General features: G+C 46.0%; 1 protein-coding gene across 11 annotated transcripts in view; it reads left to right on the forward strand.

The window, feature by feature from the left end:
• sptan1 (spectrin alpha, non-erythrocytic 1) overlaps positions 1 to 21,576 on the forward strand; it is a 53,179-nt gene that overhangs the window by 24,452 nt on the left and 7,151 nt on the right. For 5 of the 11 annotated variants that reach the window (XM_063011091.1, XM_063011089.1, XM_063011097.1 and 2 more), the window contains exons 19-48: positions 265 to 357; positions 449 to 583; positions 915 to 1,063; positions 2,229 to 2,288; positions 3,284 to 3,482; positions 3,637 to 3,741; positions 4,141 to 4,173; positions 4,265 to 4,300; positions 4,493 to 4,540; positions 6,769 to 6,860; positions 6,955 to 7,099; positions 7,679 to 7,860; positions 8,329 to 8,428; positions 8,522 to 8,719; positions 8,827 to 8,973; positions 9,051 to 9,154; positions 10,052 to 10,214; positions 11,104 to 11,118; positions 13,073 to 13,204; positions 15,275 to 15,412; positions 15,952 to 16,056; positions 16,156 to 16,364; positions 16,446 to 16,566; positions 16,692 to 16,813; positions 18,431 to 18,563; positions 18,651 to 18,749; positions 18,837 to 18,996; positions 19,084 to 19,160; positions 20,088 to 20,297; positions 20,507 to 20,803. In XM_063011091.1, the coding sequence (XP_062867161.1) occupies positions 265 to 357; positions 449 to 583; positions 915 to 1,063; positions 2,229 to 2,288; positions 3,284 to 3,482; positions 3,637 to 3,741; positions 4,141 to 4,173; positions 4,265 to 4,300; positions 4,493 to 4,540; positions 6,769 to 6,860; positions 6,955 to 7,099; positions 7,679 to 7,860; positions 8,329 to 8,428; positions 8,522 to 8,719; positions 8,827 to 8,973; positions 9,051 to 9,154; positions 10,052 to 10,214; positions 11,104 to 11,118; positions 13,073 to 13,204; positions 15,275 to 15,412; positions 15,952 to 16,056; positions 16,156 to 16,364; positions 16,446 to 16,566; positions 16,692 to 16,813; positions 18,431 to 18,563; positions 18,651 to 18,749; positions 18,837 to 18,996; positions 19,084 to 19,160; positions 20,088 to 20,297; positions 20,507 to 20,803 (3,807 nt within the window). The remainder of the gene's footprint in view (positions 1 to 264; positions 358 to 448; positions 584 to 914; positions 1,064 to 2,228; positions 2,289 to 3,283; positions 3,483 to 3,636; positions 3,742 to 4,140; positions 4,174 to 4,264; positions 4,301 to 4,492; positions 4,541 to 6,768; positions 6,861 to 6,954; positions 7,100 to 7,678; positions 7,861 to 8,328; positions 8,429 to 8,521; positions 8,720 to 8,826; positions 8,974 to 9,050; positions 9,155 to 10,051; positions 10,215 to 11,103; positions 11,119 to 13,072; positions 13,205 to 15,274; positions 15,413 to 15,951; positions 16,057 to 16,155; positions 16,365 to 16,445; positions 16,567 to 16,691; positions 16,814 to 18,430; positions 18,564 to 18,650; positions 18,750 to 18,836; positions 18,997 to 19,083; positions 19,161 to 20,087; positions 20,298 to 20,506; positions 20,804 to 21,576) is intronic. The other 6 variants (XM_063011090.1, XM_063011098.1, XM_063011096.1 and 3 more) reach the window with 4 other exon arrangements.

The following is a 21,576-nucleotide window of genomic DNA, read 5'->3' on the forward strand; positions in this document are numbered from 1 at the left end:
AAACATAAAAATATTATAAAATATTATAAAAACATACAAATATACAAATACTGCCCAGTGGCTGGACAGTGAAAGATAAACTCCTGTCCTCAGAGTTTGGTTGCAGTTGTTGCTTCTAAATGTGGCACAATCAGTTATTAACATGGGGGGGTGCAATTACTTTTTCATCGTGGGTGATATAAATGATGTATATCATTATGCATTCTGTATTTTGAGGATCTGAAACTATATTCGCCCCCCCCCCCCCCCTCCCCTCCTCCCCAGGCTCTGCTGAAGAAGCACGAGGCTCTGATGTCCGACCTGAGCGCCTACGGCAGCAGCATCCAGGCCCTGAAGGAGCAGGCTCAGGCCTGCAGGGTGAGTCCACCACCTTCTTCCTTCCCTGTAACCCCTCCACATGCTGGATCCATACCACTGCTCACACGCTCTGCTCTGTTCTGCCCCGCAGCAACAAGTGACCCCGACCGACGACGAGACCGGGAAAGAGCTGGTCCTGGCTCTGTACGACTACCAGGAGAAGAGTCCACGCGAGGTCACCATGAAGAAAGGAGACATCCTCACCCTGCTCAACAGCACCAACAAGGTAGAACCAATCCAGGAAGGTATATAGTAGATCCCACACCCACACTAAACAGCAGACGTGGCATCTTAGACTTGCAAATGCTTAAAGTTTCTCCACAAGGGGGAGCTGTTGGCACTGCTGTAGTGGGTATGGGTACTCCATTCCAGACTGTAAACAATCCTTTAGGTACATTCATCAGTTTACTGTCCAGCTGAAAGCTGCGACTTTACTGCCATCTAGTGTCTGTACACTTGAACTGATCCTGATATGTGTAGTGTTGAGATGATTGTAGGGGTGGACCGTGGGCGCGATCGGCTCGTGGACCGCTGACGTCCCTCTCTCTTCTCCTCAGGACTGGTGGAAGGTGGAGGTGAACGACAGGCAGGGCTTCGTCCCCGCCGCCTACGTGAAGAAACTGGACCCGACCCAGTCCTCGTCCCGGGAGAACCTGCTGGACGAGCAGGGCAGCATCGGTCTGCGCCAGGAGCAGATCGATAATCAGTAAGAGACCCTCAGACCTGCTGTGTGCTCTATTTATGATCTTATCGTGTTTTTTCTAACTGTACTGCATCTTAAATTCTCTGATGAACCTTTGACCCAGTTTATTTCATTAGTTATGATTGATGATAGACAGTGAAACTCGTTACATTAATTGACAGATTAGTTGTCGCAGCCCTAAACGACTCTACAGGGCCAAAAGTATTCGGACACCTGACCATTATAAAAATTATTTTTTTTAAAATTATAAAAATATTACAAAAATATTATATAAACATTATAAAAACATTAAAATATTATTAAAAAACATTATAAAAATATTATAAAAAATTATAAAAATATAAAAAAAAATTTAAAAATATTATAAAAATATAAAGATTATATAAAAATTATAAAAATATATATATATAATTGCCCCCCTAGTTGTCGCAGCCCTGATCGACTCTACAGGGCCAAAAGTATTCGGACACCTGACCATTATAAAACATTATAAAAATTATTTTAAAAATATTACAAAAATATTATGAAAACATTATAAAAACATAAAAATATTATTAAAAAACATTATAAAAACATAAAAATATTATTAAAAACATAAAAATATTATTAAAAAATATAAAAATATTTAAAAAATTATAAAAATATTATAAAAATATTATAAAAATATAAAGATTATATAAAAATTATACAAATATATATATAATTGCTCCCCTAGTTGTCGCAGCCCTGATCGACTCTACAGGGCCAAAAGTATTCGTCTTTTCAGCTAGAACAGCAGCCGCTCTTCGGAGAAGCTTCTCACACAACTTTGAAGTGTGTCTGTGGGGATTTGTGCCCATGTAATAGTACAAAACATTGTTTGTATGGCTGGATACTGATGTTCCAGTTTCTTTTAAAGCTGCTCTGTGGGTGGTGCAGTCATGCTGGAACAGCAAAGGGCCTTCCCTAAAGTTGGAATCCTTTCTCTTACGTTATTGATGTATAAATTATAGGAATAAGTGGTGTCCCAATACTTTAACCCATGCGGGGTGTATTTCCTCTCCTGTAACGATCAGCTACACTGTGCTGCTAACTCTCTCTCAGACTTCCTTCATTCCTCTTCTGCTTCTCTCTCTCTCTCTCTCTTTGCTAACTCCTGCATGCGCGTGCCCGGTTTGCCCTGCGGCAGGGCTGCGGGCGCCAAGGAAGCGTGCAGCGTGTCTGTGCGCATGAAGCAGGTGGAGGAACTGTGAGTAGGACCACCCCGGACCTCCGTTTATGTGCTGTTATGTGAAAATCATGTTGTAATCCTTCGAATCTTCATTTTTTCCATCTGCTTTGTAGTAGCTGAAGCTTCTGTAGATGTTCTGTCATGGTTCTGCCATGGTTCTATCATGGTTCTATCATGGTTCTGTCATGACTGAAGCTTCCATTTCCATTTTTTCTTCCCCTCTGCAACACCACTCACCTTCATCTCTTCTATTCAGTACCAGGATAGAAGTCACATCTCCGCCCTGCCTAAACATCATCAGACACATAAAGGCGCGGTCACTCTGGAGACTCGAGTCCAGGTCACCCAAGATTTCAGTAGGTGCCATTCCACATTGGGAATTCCAAACGAAGTCGGCTGGGCGCCCCCTAGCGGCCACGATCGACAGTGCAGGCGGTGCAGCAGACAGAATCAGCCGCTAGTCTGCTGGGTGGGGAATGACGGGACTGAAAATCGGGCGGGGTCTTCGGCGCTGTGTAGGGACCCTGTGGAGAAATCGTACGCAAAACAGCCTCGTGTGTGAATCCACTGAGACACGGGTGAATAAGAAGGAGGGCATGTGTCAAAGGGGAAAGAGCAGCCGAATATACCCGCCTCAGATGGAATTGGGATCCTCAGCAGTGGAAGAACCAGGAGAACTCCAGAGTTTTCATTGGTTCATGAATCTGAGATGACAGAAAAGCTCTTCTGCCTTTGGACCTAGGAAAAATCCATTTGTGCCAGTTGGCAATGCTAAAACATCGTAGGCATCAAAGTCCGTTCAGTTCTTGATTAAGTACCCAGAGTGACCGGGCCTTCACGTGACCTTTCTCTGGATTTTTCTCACCCCTGGTTCTCCATCATCATTGTTACTGAGAGCTTCAGTACCTGCTGGTTTTTGTCGCTGATCATGAGTCCGGCTGAAGACGAACAGCCGAGGTGAAGATTAGAATAAATGATACCTCTCCTGACCTGGATCCTCTCTCCGTCCGTAGGTTCGGAACCCTGCTGGAGCTGGGAGAGAAGAGGAAGGACATGCTGGAGAAGAGCTGCAAGAAGTTCATGCTGTTCCGCGAGGCCAACGAGCTGCAGCAGTGGATCAACGAGAAGGAGGGCGCTCTGACCAACGAGGAGATGGGATCAGACCTGGAGCAGGTGGAGGTCCTGCAGAAGAAGTTCGATGATTTCCAGAAGGTACGTTTGGCCACGGGGGTGCTGTTAAAGATGATGGGTTCATTACACACACCGTTCCTCCAGGCGATTCCTCTTACTGTTCGAGATGCAGCTGTGTGTTCAGTATTTTTTGGAACAGGCCTGTAACCCTCCTGTGTGTTGTGCTCTAATTCAGGACCTGAAGGCTAACGAGTCTCGTCTGAGGGACATCAACAAAGTGGCGTCGGAGCTGGAGTCTGAAGGACTGATGGCCGAGGAGGCTCCCATGGTGCAGGCCCAGGTGAGCCGCCCTACCACACCCGAGTCATGTGTCGTGTGTGTTCAGAAGCAGAGCCAGGTTGGACGGTCTTAGTGGTTAAGCAGGGAAAAAAAAGTCCATCCTAGTTTGAATACTGGGTGTCGCTATAAACCAGTGTAAAATGCTCCCTGTTTATTTAAACCCCATATTACAAAACATTAATGATACACCAGCATTAAACCCCCTGGATGGATAAACATCGTGTCTCTGATTTCAGTTGGAAGTGGATATGTTTATTGTGTTTAATGTGAGATACATTCAGACACCCCTGAGTTAGAGGTTGACGATGTGTCAAGTGGGGGAAATTAGACCTAAAGAAAATGTAACGTTGATTAATATTGATCAGATAAAGATTATTTTGTATTTTTGCATTTTCTTTAGCACCAAGAGGCTCTGGGTTCTGCTCCGGGCAAGGTGACTATCAGTTTACTGTTCCATAGACTCTCTGTATTAAATATAATCAGGTGTGAGTATGTGGTGCTGAACGTCCTGTCGTGTTTTACAGGATGAAAACGACTCCAAGTCGGCGTCACCGTGGAAGGTGAGACCTGTGTGTGTGTGTGTGTGTGTGTGTGTGTGTGTGTGTGTGTGTGTGTGTGTGTGTGTGTGTGTGTGTGTGTGTGTGTGTGTGTGTGTGTGTGACTGACGAATGAACTGAAACACTAAAGCCGTGACGTTTCTCCTGACTGCTGTGGTTCTTCTGTCTCCTCCTTTATCCTGATCATCTAACTAGTCTGTTCGCTTGGCTGTCCAAACGACGGCTAACTTTAACACTATCAAGGTAAGATCTGGGTTCTCCTGTCCATCAGCTCGTAGATCCAGCAGCTTCCCATCCATCCTCGTCCTCACTGTGCTGGGCTTCAGTCGTGTCCTCACACACACACTCCGCTTTCCTCTCTGTGTTCTGTGTCGTTCTTTATTAGCTAAGTTTTCTTCCTGTGTGTGTGTGTAACCCTAAAGTGTTTTTAAATAAATAAACAATCATATCTGCTCCATGGTGTTGATATGGATCTGTATTAGAGCCCTGGATATGCAGGACATGCACTCCTCAGGCTGAGTTTAGTCCTGTAGACTTGCATTGGTTTGGTTAACCAGCACAGCTCACAAGTCATCCAGACTGGTAGAACTGGACCTTTCAGTGGTCAACGTATCCGATTCAACTAAAATTTTCCTCCCAATCTAATTATATTTAATTACCTTTATTAATTCTACTCGTATTTAATGATTTTTATTAATTATAGTCGTACTTAATTACTATATTAAATTTAGTCATATTTTTTAATTATAGATGTATTTAATTACATTTATTAAATTTATTTGTATTTAATTACTTTTATTAAATCTAGTCGTACTTAATTACTATATTAAATTTAGTCGTATTTAATTACTTTTATTAATTTTAACCGTATTTAATTACCTTTATTAAATTTAGTCATTGTGAATTACTTTTATTAAATAGTGATATTTAATTACCTTTATTAAATTTAGTCTTATTACTTTAACCATATTTAATTACTTTTATTAAATAAAGTCGTATTTAATTACCTTTATTAAATCTAATCGTATTTAATTACCTTTATTAAATTTAGTCGTATTTAATCACTTTTATTAATTTTAACTGTATTTAATTACTTTTAATAAATCTAACCGTCCTTAATTACTATATTAAATTTAGTCGTATTTAATTACTTTAATTAATTTTAACCGTATTTAATTACTTTTATTAAATAAAGTTGTATTTAATTACCTTTATTAAATCTAATCGTACTTAATTACTATATTAAATTTAGTTGTATTTACTTACTTTTTAAATTATAGATGTATTTAATTACTTTTATAAAATTTATTTGTGTTTAATAACTTTTATTAAATCTAGTCGTACTTAATTACTATATTAAATTTAGTCGTATTTAATTACTTTAATTAATTTTAACCGTATTTAATTACTTTTATTAAATAGTCGTATTTAATTACCTTTATTAAATCTAATCGTACTTAATTACTATATTAAATTTAGTCGTATTTAATTACTTTAATTAATTTTAACCGTATTTAATTACTTTTATTAAATAAAGTTGTATTTAATTACCTTTATTAAATCTAATCGTACTTAATTACTATATTAAATTTAGTTGTATTTACTTACTTTTTAAATTATAGATGTATTTAATTACTTTTATAAAATTTATTTGTGTTTAATAACTTTTATTAAATCTAGTCGTACTTAATTACTATATTAAATTTAGTCGTATTTAATTACTTTAATTAATTTTAACCGTATTTAATTACTTTTATTAAATAGTCGTATTTAATTACCTTTATTAAATCTAATCGTACTTAATTACTTTTATTAAATTTATTTGTATTTAATATCTTTTATTAAATCTAGTCGTATTTAATTACAATATTAAATTTAGTCATATTTAATTACTTTTATTAATTATAGCCGTATTTAATTACTTTTATTAATTACAACTGTATTTAATTACTTTTATTACATTTAATTGTATTTAATTAATTTTACTACATGTGTTTGTATTTAATTACATTTATTAATTGTAGTATTTAATTACTTTAAAAATTCCAATCGTATGTAATTACCTTTATTAAATCTAGTGATATTTAGTTAGTGGAGTTTGAACCTAGACGGTGCTCTCGGCCTGGCCGGGTACCCGGACTACACAGTTGGTCGTGTATAAGGAAGTCCTCGTGTAGGGACTCGCCTCCTTGCCTCTGCTACAGTGACCCCTGCTGGCCGGTAGAAGTGCGGTGGAGGAGTACACAGAGAGTAGTGTGTTCCTCCGTGTGAGGCCCTCCTCAGCCGTCAGTAATCCAGGGTTCTAATATGGAGGTCTGTGGTTCATGGCTCGTCGTGTGTCCACTCACCCCGTGTTCCATCATAACCTCATCCTGCTTCATGCTCGAATGTTAGATCAGCACCCCACGCTTCTGATGGTGGACGACCTCGTTCTCCGAGGTTCTAACCTTCTGCTGACGTTCTGTTTACAGGAGCTGAACAACCGCTGGAGATCCCTGCAGCAGCTGGCTGAGGACAGGAGCAACATGCTGGGGAGCGCCCACGAGGTGCAGAGGTTCCACCGGTACGCCCGCTTTACTCCAACACGTCATGGATGGACCGGGTGTAGGTGTGGCGCTGCTCTGACCCGGAGTCTGACCCTGTGACCTGTTTTACAGGGACGCTGACGAGACTAAAGAGTGGATCGAGGAGAAGAACCAGGCTCTGAACACCGATAACTACGGACACGACCTGGCCAGCGTTCAGGCCCTGCAGCGCAAACACGAGGGCTTCGAGAGAGACCTGGCAGCTCTGGGGGATAAGGTTCGCACCTCTACGTTTAGGCTGTAACGAGCTTATAACATTTACTGCTCAGAACTGGGTGAAGGTCTCAGTGGTGCCACCGTCCTGGTTGGGCACGAGTCTGGATGGGTGTCACCACTATCAGACTACCGAGGGCCAACGTGCTATTACCCTATTGTTCTATGAGGTGTTTAGCCAGACTCTTTGATGACACAAAACTTAATATATTGTGTTTTTAAAACATAAACATTTGGGGAAGGCCTTTTCCTGTGCCAGTATGACTGTGCCCATGTGCCCAAAAGAAGGACTTTAAAGACCTGGTATGAATTTTGAGTTCTGCGCATGGATACCCAGGGGCCTGCACAGAGCCCTGACCTCAACCCCACTAAAATATGGGGTTTGGGATGAATTGGGACTTTGATTATGCTTTATTTGACTGAACAAAGCACATCCTGATGCTTGGGTGTCCACATACTTTTGGCCTTATTCCATACCCTACACTCGATACACAGAATATAGCATAACGGTGTTATAGACTCTACCTAGTGCACGGTAAGATGACCGGCGCTCACTCGTCTGTCCGGGCGTCTCTCGTGGCAGGTGAACTCCCTGGGCGAGACGGCGGAGCGTCTGATCCAGTCCCATCCCGAGGCCGTGGACGACATCCAGGAGAAATGCACGGAGCTGAACACGGCCTGGAGCAGCCTGGTGGGGCGCGCCGACCAGCGCAAGGACAAACTGGGGAACTCTCACGACCTGCAGCGCTTCCTCAGTGACTTCAGGTGAGGATACGGAGATGCTATCAGCCGGGCGGGCGCCTGCACGGACTCTCGATTGGCTGTGTGTCTGTAGGTGGTGGGTTCTTTTCGGTGTAAGTGCGGCCTCTGCTGGCCGGTTTACGCACCTGCACGGAGGGTGGCCGATCACAGATGGCGGTTTATGGGACAGTGGGAGCCTACTGGGAAGATTCATGGTTCTGTGGTGCTATGCAGTCACTGTTGGACCCTTGAGCAAGGCCCCTAGCCCTGTTTGCTCCGGTGGTGCCGGACAATACCTGACCCTGCGCTCTGACCCCAACTTCCAAACAAACTGGGATACGATTTCAGTAATAGTGACACACCCAAATAAACCTCATCATCCATCACAGAAGCACTTTCACCCGAAGCGAGGTCCTTCCCTGGCTTGTTTGTTGCATGGCGGGTCGTGTGCTGTGTTCTGAGCGTCTATAAGAGTTCCTCTCTTTCCTGCAGGGATCTGATGTCCTGGATTAATGGGATCCGCGGGCTGGTGTCGTCCGACGAGATGGCCAAGGACGTGACCGGAGCCGAAGCTCTTCTGGAGAGGCACCAGGTTCTAATCCCATCACCACCTCACCCTGATCATGCAGATCTTCATCACGAGGCTTCTTCATGACCTGATTCTTCTCTCTCTCTCTCTGTACAGGAGCACCGGACTGAGATCGATGCCCGCGCTGGCACCTTCCAGGCCTTCGAGCAGTTCGGACAGCAGCTGCTGGCACGCGGGCACTACGCCAGCCCCGAGATCCAGCAGAAGCTGGAGGCTCTGGACCGCGAGCGCGCCGACCTGGAGAAGGCCTGGGTGCAGCGCCGGATGATGCTGGATCAGTGCCTGGAACTGCAGGTCTGTTGTGCCAGTCTAAGTGGAGCGGGTATGGGTTGGCGCTGGAGTGTATCGTGTGTGTGTGTGTGTGTGTGTGTGTGTTAACGCTGTGTTTGTGTTTCCTGCAGCTGTTTAACCGGGACTGCGAGCAGGCTGAGAACTGGATGGCGGCGCGAGAGGCGTTCCTCGCCACCGACGATAAGGGCGACTCTCTGGACAGCGTGGAGGCTCTGATCAAGAAGCACGAAGACTTCGATAAAGCCATCAACGTTCAGGTGCGTACCCGTCACCCGCCGGGTTCGACTCGCCCGCGCTCACACCCGCACTCATTCACCCTCTACTGTCCTTACAGGAGGAGAAGATCGCCGCCCTGCAGTCCTTCGCCGATCAGCTCGTTTCTGCCGACCATTACGCCAAACCCGACATCTTCAACCGCCGCAACGAGGTCCTGGACAGGTGAGGTTCTCCAAACTAAACTCCAGTAACACACACACTCAACTACTCGGAATGCGTTTGGGTCGAATCTCGGGCAGCTTTGTTTCATTTGTACGAGGTTTCTAAGTGGAAGATGAGTGTACATGAGTATTTTTAACCTAGAATTAGTACAAACATGAAATATAGCAGCATGGAGAACATGCTGAAGCACCAGAACACTGAGCCCAGTCTAGTGATTCATCACAGAATAAATAAGGGCAACAGGATTGAACGTGGAGACGAATCTTCTCAGTCAGAGTTACAATATTATCAAACATACAGGGAGGAAAAAACAGGGGAGAACCTACTAATGCTCTTCCCGTGAAGTGTGTCCACCAGGGGGCAGGGGACCCCTCTCAGGATACGCTACATGGACAAAAGTATCGGGACGCCCCTTCAAATGATTTAATTCATGTGTTTCAGCCGCATCAGTCACTAACAGGTGTAATAAATCCATCATATGAAGGGAATTATATGCAATTATGTTGCAGCAACGGTTTAGGGAAGGCCCTTTCCTGTTCCAGCATTAGCAAGCTCTATAAAGACATGAAGAAAAGCTTCCTGCTCAGCCCCACTCAACAGCTTTGGGATGAATCGGAACATCAACTGATCAATCAGCGCCCAACCATACAAATACTGTCAGCGTTTGACTGAACGGGCGCAAATTCCCACAGTCTTGTGAGAAGCCTAAAAAGATCACTCTATTCTAATACACTTTGTTTTTGAATTGGGACGTCCTACAAACTCACGGGTGTCCTAATACTTTTGGCCTCATAGTGTATCTGCTAGAACGCTAAAAATCAGTTTTGACCCGATTTTTACTTCCAGTGTTTTAGTAACTGAACGAATCTAAACGTAAACCCGTGTCCCGACCACCAGGTGGCGCCGCCTGAAGGCCCAGATGATCGAGAAGCGCTCCAAGCTGGGCGAGTCTCAGACCCTCCAGCAGTTCAGCCGAGACGTGGACGAGATCGAGGCCTGGATCAGCGAGAAGCTGCAGACGGCCACTGACGAGTCCTACAAGGACCCCACCAACATCCAGGTATGACCCCGCCCACCCTGTGCTCTCTCTTCTGATTGGTCAGTGCTCTTTAAAGCCAAATACAATGAATGATCTGTCCGGCGGCCAGCCTACGAGTTTTGTTTTGGTACTGGACTTATCAGAAGATCGCTGGTTAAAGCCCTACTGCTGCCAAGTGGCCACTTTTGGCCCCTGAGCAAGGCCCTTGAGTCTGACTGACTGGGTTCGGCCCTGCAGTCCTCACAGATCCGAGTGCTAGTGTCCGCTCGGGCACCCTGCGGGAGGGAAGACCGGACTGGGATTAACATTATTGTTCCCGTAACAGCGCCCCCTACTGTCCGGTCCGGTCACCGCACCAGGTTGAGTGTGCGCAGCCATCAGAGGAACACACAGAGTATAGCGTGTTCCTCTGGACGTCCTAAAGCTCCAGCGCCGTCCACTTGCTCAACACATGTTCTCGGCCAGCCTCGTGCAGTTGGGGAACCGGAAATGACTAAATTAGAGGGAAACCCAGTTCTTATATCTCCCAGCTCTCGGGTCACCAGGACTTGAACTGTGTTAAGGCCTGACCAAAAGTATGTAGACACCTCCTAATCCCTAATCATTGAGTTCAGTTGTGTCAGCCGCACTCGGAATCAAATACAAGCTTCTAATGTTGTGGCAACACTTTAGGGAAGGCCTGATCACGCCCCTGCACTCTGACAGGTCCGTTAAGATGTGATAAGATGTGTTACCAAAGTAAACAGTGTCAAAACTTCTGGACAGCCTTCCCAAAAGAGCGGAGGCTGTTTCAGCTGGTCAGGTGTCCACATACTTTCGAACATTATTGTTTATTAGTAGTAATTATAATAATAATAATAATGCTGTACGCTCCTGTATGACCCTCTCTGTGTTCTCGTTGTGTTTTTAGCTGTCCAAGCTGCTGGTAAGTGGAGCAGTGTGTACGCTAACTAACCCCAGTCGTGTGTGTGTGTGTGTGTGTGTGTGTGTGTGTGTACGTGTAGTAAAGCTCAGTGTGTGTCCCAGTCCTACCGTCCACTTATTATGGATTAATTTCATTTAATTTGGTCCTTTTCAGTCCGTCGGTGCGTCTCTGGGTTGAACAATATCATTACATTTCCTGTTTGTTTGGTTTTTGTTTGTGATTTGTGGGTGTGGGTTCGTTCTGTTCACCAGTTTTGTCACAGTTGGGCTGTTTTGTGTCACGCGTGTTCCACACTGTTCAGGGTTCTGACCCGGGGGGTGGGGGGGGGTGTTAGGATGGGGGGGGGGGGGACGCTGTTTTGCTTTGCTTTGCTGCTGTTTAGTGATCCGGTGCTTTCCATGCTTCCGCTACAGCAGAGTTCTTCAAACCTTCGTTCAAGCGAGCCACATTGTGTTCATGATTATTACTGCGACCCCGGCAAACAAAAAATCTAAACCAAACACAAAACCAAATTTACTTCATTCATGAAATTGGTGCCAATCTGGTCACACTGTGGTTTACAAGATGTAACGTAATGTACAAGCTCATTTCAGGTTTTTCTGCGACCCTTGTTTTGATGTTTTGTGTGTGTGAGTTTTTGTTTATGTGTGTGTCTGAGTGTGTGTGTGTGTGAGTTTATGTGTGTGTCTGTGTGTGTGTGTGTGTGTGTGTGTGTGTGTGTGTGTGTGTGTGAGTTTATGTGTGTCTCTCTGTGTGTGTGTGTTTCTGTCTCTGTGTGTGTGTGTGTGTGTGTGAGTTTGTGTGTGTCTCTGAGTGTGTGTGTGTGTGTGAGTTTGTGTGTGTCTCTGAGTGTGTGTGTTTGTGTGTGTGTGAGTTTCTGTTTGTGTGTCTCTGTGTGTGTGTGTGAGTTTATGTGTGTGTCTCTGAGTGTGTGTGTGATTCTGTCTCTGTGTGTGTGTGTGTGTGTGTGAGTTTCTGTGTGTGTGTGTGTGTTTGTCTCTGTGTGTGAGTTTGTCTCTGTGTGTGTGAGTTTATGTGTGTGTCTCTGAGTGTGTGTGTGATTCTGTCTCTGTGTGTGTGTGTGTGTGTGTGTGTTTCTGTCTGACCGGGCCCATTTTTTTTTTTGGTTCGTGACCCACTCAGGTTTGAAAAGCTCTGCGCTACAGAATAAATATCTGCAGGTTTTAGCTTCTCCCGCTCATCCGCTGGGTTGCTAACAGTGTGGAATGACGGCTGTGTTTACGAGCTTCTTATCGCTCTGTTCTGATGTTTAAACCTTAAAAGTGCCCCCAAATTTTCACGTTTTTACAAGGAATGGTGCCCTAGCGCACTATTGCTGAGATCTGGAGCTGCTATTAGCCGGCTGGACGCCTGCACAGACACGTGTTGGCTGTGTGTCTGTAGAGGGAGGGACGAGGACTGAAACAGGGTTCCTCGTCGCTAATGCAAGTGCAACTGTGCTTGCAACTGGCAGGTGATACTGTGCTGTGTGGTGCTGCACTGAGACGGGGGATAATGGGGATCAGTGCGCGACTCTCCGGATCTTCCTATGAACCCTGGTGCAGGTGAAAAGAAGCGGTCGGACTGCACACGTGTCGGAGGGGGCGTGTGTTAGTCACGACCCTCCTCGGTCACCAGTGAAGGTCTGCAGCAGTAGGGGGGGAATTGGACACGACTAAATTGGGGAACAAATATATTAATCCGTCTCATTCGCTGATGTCTGAAGCTCTGATGATACAAAGCAGCCCAACAGTTTTGAGTTGCTCACAGATGTGTATCTCATCCTGGATGGTTGTCCCTCCACTCCTCTTGGTGTCGTCCGTCTTGCCTGTGTAGCTGCAGTGATGCTAGTTTTGATTCTGTCCTGGTGTGGTTCCACCCAGTCACACACACACACACACACACACACACACACACAGTGACCCTGACCGTGCTGCTGTCTCCATGTTTCCAGAGTAAGCACCAGAAGCACCAGGCGTTTGAAGCCGAGCTCCATGCTAACGCCGACCGCATCCGCGGCGTGATCGATACAGGAAACGCTCTGATCCAGAGAGGCGCCTGTGCAGGAAGTGAGGATGCGGTGAAGGTGAGTACCACTTCCTCTGGTTCTGAGGGTGAAAGGTGGAGGATCTGAGGAGCTTCATCCTTCGTCTCCAGAACTGAAGCGTCTTCTCATCTATTCATTAATAAATCTGTTTAATAATATTGATAATGAATAAATAAATTGATTAGTGTGTTCGGTCCGTGTACCTCGTGTCGTGTACCATGTACCTCCTAAGTTGAAAAACAAGAAACGGGTTGTTTTTCGTTTCAAAAAACGATATAGAAAAACAGGCTGTTATTTGTTTCTCGTTTCAAGATTAAAAATCAAATAACAAACAAGCAGAAATGTAAAAACGGCTCGTATTTTAATTTTCCGAAATCAACATTTTCTATCAGTTCAACCGAAAATAAACGTGTGCATGAATGTAATTGGTTCTGAAGTTCTGTTCTTAAGTCAAAATGTTTGTTAGTTAACCCTATTTTTCCCATAAGAAATAATGTGAACAGAATTAATCCGTGCCAGACCTCCCAACCCCCCCTTACCCCCCCCCTAACCTCTCTAATGTCTTAAATGCTCTTTTTGTTATAAATACACGTATATTTCCCTTAAATCTTAAATTATAGAATAGATAATACTGTAATAAACAATAATACACAATAATACACAGTAGTACTGTACATAAACACACATCACATTTCAGTACAGTACGTGTGCTGCACCATACACCATAATACATTTCCTTCTTTTATATAAAATATATTTACCAGAAACAACAATAACTCTCATATTTCTCTATTATTTCCTTCTTTATTTTACGAACGAAAGAAAGAATACTTTACTGAGCCGAATTCCTTCTTCTCTCTCGCTCACTGTCCCCTCTGTCTGATACACAGTGACACCTACTGGCAGGAGTAATTATACAACAACAAATTGTGATTTTGTTTAGTTTTTTCATTTTGTCACCACTGCGCTTCCTCTGCACATTCTTTGGGGACATTTTAATATCGAATTTTACAAAATATAAAGAAAACACCAGAAAAACACCATATATATATATATATATATATATATATATATATATATATATATATATATATATATATATATATATATATATATATATATATATATATATATATATATATATATATATATATATATATATATATATATATATATATATATATATATATATATATATATATATATATATATATATATATATATATAGAGAGAGAGAGAGAGAGAGAGAGAGAGAGAGAGAGGCGCTCGGAGTCAACTTGTTCGTGACGTCACGTGTTTCTGTTCGTAATCCGAAGTTTGTTCGTACGTTAAGTTAAAAAACATCGTTCGTAACCCGAAATGTTCACATGGTAAACGTTCGTAACTCAAGGGTCGACTGTATAGAGTGTAAATCAAGCACAAGTGTTGAAACAATAACCCTAACCCTAGGTGCAATTTATTCTGTGCAATATCCTAAGCCAATCAGGGCATGTGCAATACCCCACTACTACCTCAATGCTGTGTGTTTTATAGTTTAGTCTTTATTCTTTATATTTAAGATTCTTATACATGTGTGTGTGTGTATGGTGTATTTATATATATATATATATAATTTTTTTGCTTCTATTTTTTACTTTTTAACAATTGTATGTGTAAGCACCGTCGGATTGCTACTCAATTTCGTTGTACACTGTGCAATGACAAAAAAGGCATCTTATTATTATCTTATTATTATAAGTAGTAGTAGTAGTACACTGTTTTTCAATTTCTGTTTGTTTTTTGATTTTTGATCTTGAAACCAGAAACGCCCCGTTTCGCCCATTCCACTTTTGTTTTTTAAGGTAAAAAATGACTAACCAAAGGTACACGGACCGTGTAGAGTCTCACCGGCTTCTTGTTCCACCCAGTTATAAATACAATTTCATTCGTTACTAAGTAATTTTAATGAAACTCATTTAGTTTTATATTTTTTTAATATGTGAGTAGTACATGAAGATCTCACCAGTGTGTTTCTGTCTGTGTTTGTGTGTGTTTCTGTGTGTGTGTGTGTGTGTGTGTGTGTGTGTGTGTGTGTGTGTGTGTGTGTGTGTGTGTGTGTCCCCTGTGCAGTTGCGGTTGGTAGCTCTGGATGAACAGTGGCAGTTCCTGGTGAATAAATCAGCTGAGAAGAGCCAGAAGCTGAAGGAAGCGAACAAGCAGCAGAACTTCAACACCGGCATCAAGGACTTCGACTTCTGGCTCTCTGAGGTGCGTAACCATGGAGACACTGATGCTGAGACCATCGTTCAGAAGGTCCAGGGGTCTTCAGATACAAAACGAATCGCTCCAGAATGTAGCGTTCAGTTACATTAGTGGGTGTGGCTATCAGAGGGTGGGTGAACGGCATTGTGGGTAGTGTAGTAAAACAGTAATGGAGTGCTGTGTGCTGTCAGATCTTGTGGAGAACACAGACACAGTAGATCTTCTGCTGGTCTGGACCAGACACCACAGCCCTCATGTCCTCTGGCTCGTCCCTTCTTGGACCACTGTGGGTGAGGACTGACCACGCCCGCCTGTGACACCTCCTGCAAACAGTCTGGTCCTGATCAGTCTTTCAGGTCTTTATGCTGATCAGATCTTCTGCGTTTAACTACAAGGAACCTCCATCAGATCAACATCTAACAGATCCCTGACCCTCACACACAGATTTATGAGGGTGGTCCTAATGTTTTGGCTGATTAGTGTGTAGGTGTTTATGTTGTTCGGCTCCAGACCTCACCTCCACGTCTCCTCCTCGTGTCTCTCAGGTTGAAGCTCTTCTTGCGTCGGAGGATTACGGCAAAGATCTGGCGTCCGTCAACAACCTGCTGAAGAAGCACCAGCTCCTGGAGGCCGATATCTCTGCCCACGAGGTGAGCGCCGGGGGGGGGCACGAACACACCCCAGTTCACGTTCACATTCTCGTGGTGCCTCACATCACTCTCACTGTGTGACCCTGCGCTTGTTTCCAGGACCGTCTGAAGGACCTGAACGGCCAGGCCGACAGCCTGATGACCAGCAACGCCTTCGACACCTCGCAGGTCAAGGACAAGCGCGACGCCGTCAACGGGCGCTTCACCAAGATCAAGAGCATGGCGGCGGGCCGGCGCGCCAAGCTGAACGAGTCGCACCGCCTGCACCAGTTCTTCAGGGATCTGGATGATGAAGAGTCGTGGATCAAGTACGCCCTGGTGTTCGGAGGTTTCCTTTGATCTTTGATGTTTGGTGGTATCTAACCACGCGTTTGTCTTCATCCTGACAGAGAGAAGAAGTTGTTGGTGAGTTCGGAGGATTATGGACGTGATTTGACAGGAGTACAGAATCTGAGGAAGAAGCACAAGAGACTGGAGGCCGAGCTCGGCGCCCATGAGCCCGCCATTCAGGTGAGGGGCGTCGTTTCGGAGCCTGGTTTAGGAACCCGTTTGGTTTTGGGCGGGTAAATCCTGACGTGGATTCTCTCTCTCTCTCTCTCTCTCTCTCTCTCGCTCTCTCTCTCTCCCTGTTCCAGTCTGTGCTCGACACGGGGAAGAAGCTGTCCGACGATAACACCATCGGGCAGGAGGAGATCCAGCAGAGGCTGGCACAGTTTGTCGAGCACTGGAAGGAGCTGAAGGATTTGGCCGCTGCCAGGTGAGTGCCAGCGTGCCCATGTGGGGGTCCGTCTCAAATCCTGATCAGCTCCCTAAATAGAGAGGATTCTAATCAGACCTGGAGCTCATAATCAGATTATTTAGACACTCTACTTTCTGCGTTAGCACAGTTTTAGCTTACTAAGCCAACGCAGTTAGCCTCAGGACATTCAAACCCGATAGCACGCCGGCTAACGTCTCCCTCCGTGTACCGGAAACGCTTCAACTGTCTCCGACGCCCCAATTTACAAATAAACCCACACTGGTATAATTACACCTTGATACAGATTACACATCGACCAGAATTTATTTACATGTAGAAGGAACACTTATCCACCGACGCGGCAACTTGACTTTGAACCGGTTCCGCGTGTTTCCACCGGAAAAAAGAGGTTCCAGACAGAGAACTAGCGGGCCAATCTGGCACCACAGAATACTGGGTTATTCAGCCCGAACCGTGACGTGGGGGATTGGTGAGCGTGTCATGTTGCGCTTAATGCTGCATTTTTATCTTTTAAACTTCACCTGATCACATTTTGCTCCAGTTTGTCGTTGATATTTTCAAAGCGCCTTTAAAAAGATGAACTGTGAGATATTACGAGATAAAAGTGACCCGGACAGAACGAAACACGCTTAACGTGATAAATAAAGCCTGAAGCTTTTTCATCTCCCCGAGCTGCATAAACACACGTGAAGTAAATCCAGTTACACACAGATACACGTGGAGCTGTTAGACTGGATCTGATGTTTATTTCACACAGATGTTTGTTCGTGTTGTGGAACTTTAATGATGTTTTATCTCTCGAGTCGAGCGCTGAGCAAATCGGTTATTTGTGCCGAGAGTCGCGGTGAAAGCGAAGCGCAAATGAACTAACGTTAATGAACTAAAGAAAACAACAACTGAGACAAACACGTCACGTCTTCTCATCACCGATAGTTAGATCGCTGCTTTTTACATAAAAACAAACATCTGTAACAGCAGCACAAACGCTCGCACATAATCCACACACTCCACCATGTTATTACTGCTCTTAACTCTTAGTAAGTAACGCCCACCGCTGATGACGCTGCCTGGTTCTCAAAAACTGGTGGAAACGCGCGTCGGTTCTCTACAGAACACCAAGGTTCAGAGAAACCCGAACAGAACCGGTTCAAGAACCAGGGTTTTTTGGGTGGAAAAGGGGTGTTGGTTGCTCCACATTCACATTTGTCCGAGAAAAGTGGTGCCGCGCTGAATGCTGGGATTGATCTTCAGCGCTGAGGAGGCGTCTGACGCTCCCTCGTTATTCGGTCAGATCGTCACTCAGAATTAAGAGCCTCAGTTGGAGCATTTTAAAGGGAGCTGAGAGTTTAGACACGCCCTCTTCTCTTCTCTGGAGTGTAGGATGATGGGAAATGCGCCTGTGTCTAGACTGGGGGGGGGGGGTGTCATTTTAAAGCTGCAACAGTGACCCCTGTTGTCCGTTCACGTGTCAGCACAAGCGGTGGAGGAACACACAGAGTATAGCGTGCTCATCCATACACACAGTTGAAATGAAATAGAGCTGGTTTTGTACACCGAGGCACAGAGGTTCCAGGATGAAAAGCAGCTTGTTTGTTTATGTGTGTGTGCCTGCAGGGGGCAGAGGCTGGAAGAGTCGCTGGAGTACCAGCAGTTTGTGGCGAACGTGGAGGAAGAGGAAGCGTGGATCAACGAGAAGCTGAACCTGGTTGGAAGTGAAGATTACGGTGACACGCTGGCGGCCGTGCAGGTACGTCACCCCAAAACATCACGCGGACCGTAACGTTGCATCTCCACCCCCGCGGGGCTCTCACGCCACCTTGTGGTTGGGTTTCAGGGCCTGCTGAAGAAGCACGAGGCGTTCGAGACGGACTTCACCGTGCACCGGGACCGAGTGAACGACGTGTGCGCCAACGGAGACGAGCTCGTCGGGAAGGTGCCGTACCCGCCGAGACCCTGACCCCGTTCGTGTTCAGGTTTGTTTGAGGTTAGGCTCTGACGTTTGGTTGTTCTGCTCGTGCAGGAGAACCACCACGTGGAGAACATCACGGCTAAGATGAAGGCTCTGCGCGGGAAGGTGGCGGAGCTGGAGCGAGCCGCCGCTCAGAGGAAAGCCAAGCTGGACGAGAACTCGGCGTTCCTGCAGTTCAACTGGAAGGCCGACGTGGTGGAGTCCTGGATCGGTGAGATCTCTCGGGGTGTCTGTGGGGGGGCGGGTCGTGCTGTTTTGGGACTGAATGCTAACACGGGTGTGTGTGTGTGATCATTAGGTGAGAAGGAGAACAGCCTGAAGACGGACGATTATGGACGTGATCTGTCCTCGGTGCAGACGCTGCTCACCAAACAGGTACGAAGAGGGGACGAGTTGGACCTGGGTTCTGATTACTGATCTAAAAATTATAAACAAGGGCGGTACGGTGGCTCGGTGGGTAGCACTGTCGCCTCACAGCAAGAAGGTCCTGGGTTCGATCCCCAGGCGGGGCGGTCAGGGTCCTTTCTGTGTGGAGTTTGCATGTTCTCCCCGTGTCCGCGTGGGTTTCCTCCCACAGTACAAAGACGTGCAGTCAGGTTAATTGGAGACACTGAATTGCCCTATAGGTGAATGTGTGTGTGTATGAGTGTGTGTGTGTGTGACGGACTGGCGCCCCCTCCAGGTTGTCACTGTGTGCTTTGCACCCATTGAAAAGCTGGGATAGGCTCCAGCACCCCCCCCCCCCCCCCCCCCCCCCCCCGACCCTGATTGGATAAGCAGTTAAGAAAATGAATGAATGAAAAATAATAAACAAGTTGTGACATCGTGTGTTGTGCAGCGCCCCCTATTGATGGTGGTTCAACCTAGACCTGGTGCAAATGTGGGTCAGTTCTCTGAATAGCACCGGGTGGCACGGCGATTTAATCCGCTGGCACAATGTCTGTGGTGCTACCAGCCTGCCTGTGTCTGAGGAAAAGGAGGTTGTACGGTGGTCCTTCTGTAAGAATCTGCCGCTAGACGGTGTAAAGATGCGGCCGGCCGCGCCGCACTCATCGGAGCAAGCAGGTGTCGTGCAACTAGTCGGGATGGACAGGGAGCGTGAGGGAAGGGTGGAGATGGCATAACCTAGCATGATTTTGAGATTCCTCTGGGTGGTCCTCAACAGAGACAACTCATCGAGAGGTCGTAGGGTTATGGAGACCAGGTCTGATCTTCATGAGCCTGGATGATCGGTCTGATCTACAGCAGGTCGTTATCAGATGTTTGTGATGTTCTCTGACGGCCTCTCCCGCCTGTCTGTAGGAAACGTTTGACGCCGGACTCCAGGCCTTCCAGCAGGAGGGCATCTCCAACATCACGGCGCTGAAGGACCAGCTCCTGGCAGCCAAGCACGTCCAGTCCAAAGCCATCGAGGCGCGTCACGCCACCCTGATGAAACGCTGGAACCAGCTGCTCTCCAACTCGGCCGCCCGCAAGAAGAAGCTGCTGGAGGCCCAGGAGCACTTCAGAAAGGTACGAAGATCTGTGTGAGGAACCAGAACCGTGTGTGTGGTTAATACAGTCAGCATTCGAATTCATCCCGAAGGTGTTCGGTCTGGTCGAGAAACTCTGGTGTCCCCACACGGGGCGGCACCAAGACCATGTACGGTGATGATGGTGGAAGTCGTTGTGTGATAGATGTTCTGACTCTGACCTTCTGCCCCTGTCGGCGCCCCCTGCAGGTGGAGGATCTGTTCCTGACCTTCGCCAAGAAGGCGTCGGCCTTCAACAGCTGGTTCGAGAACGCCGAGGAGGATCTGACGGACCCGGTGCGGTGCAACTCTCTGGAGGAGATCCGGGCTCTGCGCGAGGCCCACGACGCCTTCCGCTCCTCGCTCAGCTCCGCCGAGGCCGACTTCAGCCAGCTGGCCGAGCTGGACCGCCAGATCAAGAGCTACCAGGTGGTGTCCAACCCGTACACCTGGTTCACCATGGAGGCTCTGGAGGAGACCTGGAGGAACCTGCAGAAGATCATCAAGGTAAACTGTGGGGGGTTAATGTGTGAGAGGTTGATGGAAGGTGTCTGAGCTTCATCTCTGTCGTTCAGGCTGGCGTCTAACGGGCACCATTGGCCGTGCCCAAGGTTAGGTTGGGTTGGAGAGGGCGCAAGTTTCATTTCTGCTGCAGAACTGCGACCTCTGCTGGTTGGTGCATTATAGCGTCACTATATGTGCCATAGTCTGTCACTGGCAGGTGAAAAGAAGTGACCCGTGACTGCACATGGGACGTGGTAGTCTGCGTCTCTCCTTGGTCAGCATCGGGGGTCACAATTTGGGAACTGGATATGACTTCAGTGGGAGAAGAAAGCGGGAAAATTGATCAGTGGCAGTTCTAGCTTAGCGGTTTAGGTACCGGACTAGTAATCAGAAGGTCGGGGGTTCGAACCCCGCTACTGCCAGGTTGCCACTGTTGGGCCCTCGAGCAAGGCCCTTAACCCTCAATTGCTCAGACTGTATACTGTCACGGTACTGTAAGTCGCCTTGGATAAAAGTAATGTGATCATAATGTGATGTTTAAAATCCCAACAACACTGCTGCACCTGCTATACTCAGATCAACACACACACTATTGTGTTAGTGTTATTGCAAGCCAGGAGCCAAGAATGGTCCAGCGCTTAATAATAATAATACAGTAATATTGGGGTCATTGATGGATAGGGTACAGAGCGTCTAGTACAAATAGGCTACAGTCAGTAATTGTATACCAACTGTATTCATCTGTATGGTAGGTGAAGCTCATGCAGGATCTCTGC

Source organism: Trichomycterus rosablanca, chromosome 16 (assembly GCF_030014385.1).
Source record: "Trichomycterus rosablanca isolate fTriRos1 chromosome 16, fTriRos1.hap1, whole genome shotgun sequence".
Taxonomy (NCBI): domain Eukaryota; kingdom Metazoa; phylum Chordata; class Actinopteri; order Siluriformes; family Trichomycteridae; genus Trichomycterus; species Trichomycterus rosablanca.